The sequence below is a fragment of the Trachymyrmex septentrionalis genome, unplaced genomic scaffold, assembly GCF_001594115.1.
Source record: "Trachymyrmex septentrionalis isolate Tsep2-gDNA-1 unplaced genomic scaffold, Tsep1.0 scaffold210, whole genome shotgun sequence".
In the NCBI taxonomy this organism is placed as follows: Eukaryota; Metazoa; Arthropoda; class Insecta; order Hymenoptera; family Formicidae; genus Trachymyrmex; species Trachymyrmex septentrionalis.
Window position 1 is genome coordinate 227,954 of NW_017305289.1, and position 1,552 is coordinate 229,505.

General features: G+C 43.1%; 1 protein-coding gene across 1 annotated transcript; it reads left to right on the forward strand.

The window, feature by feature from the left end:
- Nucleotides 1-713: 713 nt before the first annotated feature.
- Nucleotides 714-1,064, forward strand: LOC108748109 (craniofacial development protein 2-like; the record flags this gene model as incomplete). The annotated part of the gene is made up of 1 exon (XM_018486116.1): nucleotides 714-1,064. A coding segment is annotated over exon 1 (351 nt), but the record flags the coding sequence as incomplete, so codon positions are not given.
- Between the last annotated feature and the right edge of the window lie 488 nt (nucleotides 1,065-1,552).

Consider the following 1,552-nt stretch of genomic DNA (forward strand, 5'->3'; position numbering starts at 1 on the left):
TTTCTTCAATTTTTAACTTAATTTTATTATTTTTATAAGCCATTAACTTTAACTTAATTTAGTTAAAAAAAAACATTAACTTATCCAAACCTGCCATTGATATACATACATATATACAAACAATAAAAAGAAAAATTTATTTCGATATTGTGTACTTATGTGTTAGCATAACAATCGCTAGTCTCGGGGAAGGAAAACTAGTTGCAATAGTGATCCCCGGGGTGGGTGGGTCCCAATCACCACGACACAGCGCGTCCTCAGGTTGCGGATAGAGGAAAAGCCTCGCTATCTCGGTTGAGGATAGAGGTTAGCTGCGAATAAATTGAATAAGCAGTCGCGGACAGCCGATTGGAATGGTCCTCCTGTTTGGGGGTTGTGGGCGTGGGTTTGATAGGCTCACACCGTGAAACGACTTATCTAGAAACAACCAAAACTCGCCATGGATTCTTCTGGGGTAAAATTTTCCGGAGGTAAACTAGTCCCCCGTTCGGATCTCCGGGTGGGGACTACCTCGGGGAACTCATGTCGTATAAAGTCAAAACGCGGGAGAGATTTCAGGGTGGGTACGTGGAACGTCCAAAGTCTTTACAGACTTGGGGCGTTTCAATCGATGGTCGGGGAGGTCGAAAAGTACGGGGTAGAAGTCGTCGCGTTGCAAAAAACAAGATGGGCCGGGGAAGGGTCGCTTAATGCGGGTTTGTACACGCTTCATTATGGGAGGATCGGAGATCCATAGTCTTGGCATCGGTTTTATGATTAATAGGAAAATCTTATCCGCGGTAAAAGACATTAAATTTATAAACGAAAGATTAGGATTGCTCGTTGTGCAGGGCCGATGGTACAAGATCGCGATAATCAACGTACACGCGCCGACGGAAGATAAAGATGGCGAAATTAAAGACGGATTCTACGAAGAACTCGAACATCTCGTGGATCAATTACCGAACAATTACATGAAAATAGTCGTGGGAGATTTTAACGCGAAAATCGGTAAAGAGGACATTTTTAGACCAACGATCGGGCTCGAAAGTTTGCACGAGGAAAGTAACGATAACGGAGTGAGGGTAATTAACTTTGCGACCGGCAAAAATCTTATCGTCAAAAGCACGTATTTTAAACACAAAAATATCCATAAACAAACTTGGATTTCCCCGGATGGAGGCACGCGTAACCAAATTGATCACGTTCTTGCAGATAAACGACGTCACACGAACGTACTCGATGTTAGGTCTTATAGGGGAGCGGATTGCGATTCGGATCACCTTTTTGTAATTGCCAAAATCAGGGAACGTCTCTCGTTAAATAAAAGTAACGGGCAGTTGTTTGGAACTAAATGTACAAGGTTTGATCGAGGGAGAAAACGGGATAAAATACGCGGTCGAAGTAACGAATAGACTCGCGGCTTCAAAGGAAATAGATGAATCGGATGATAACACGGTTGATAAACACTGGGAAAACGTACGAGACGCGATAGTAAAATCGGCGGAGGCCACGGTTGGTTTTTGTAAAAGGAACAAAAACAAGCCGTGGTTTGACGAAGAATGCGTAAAAA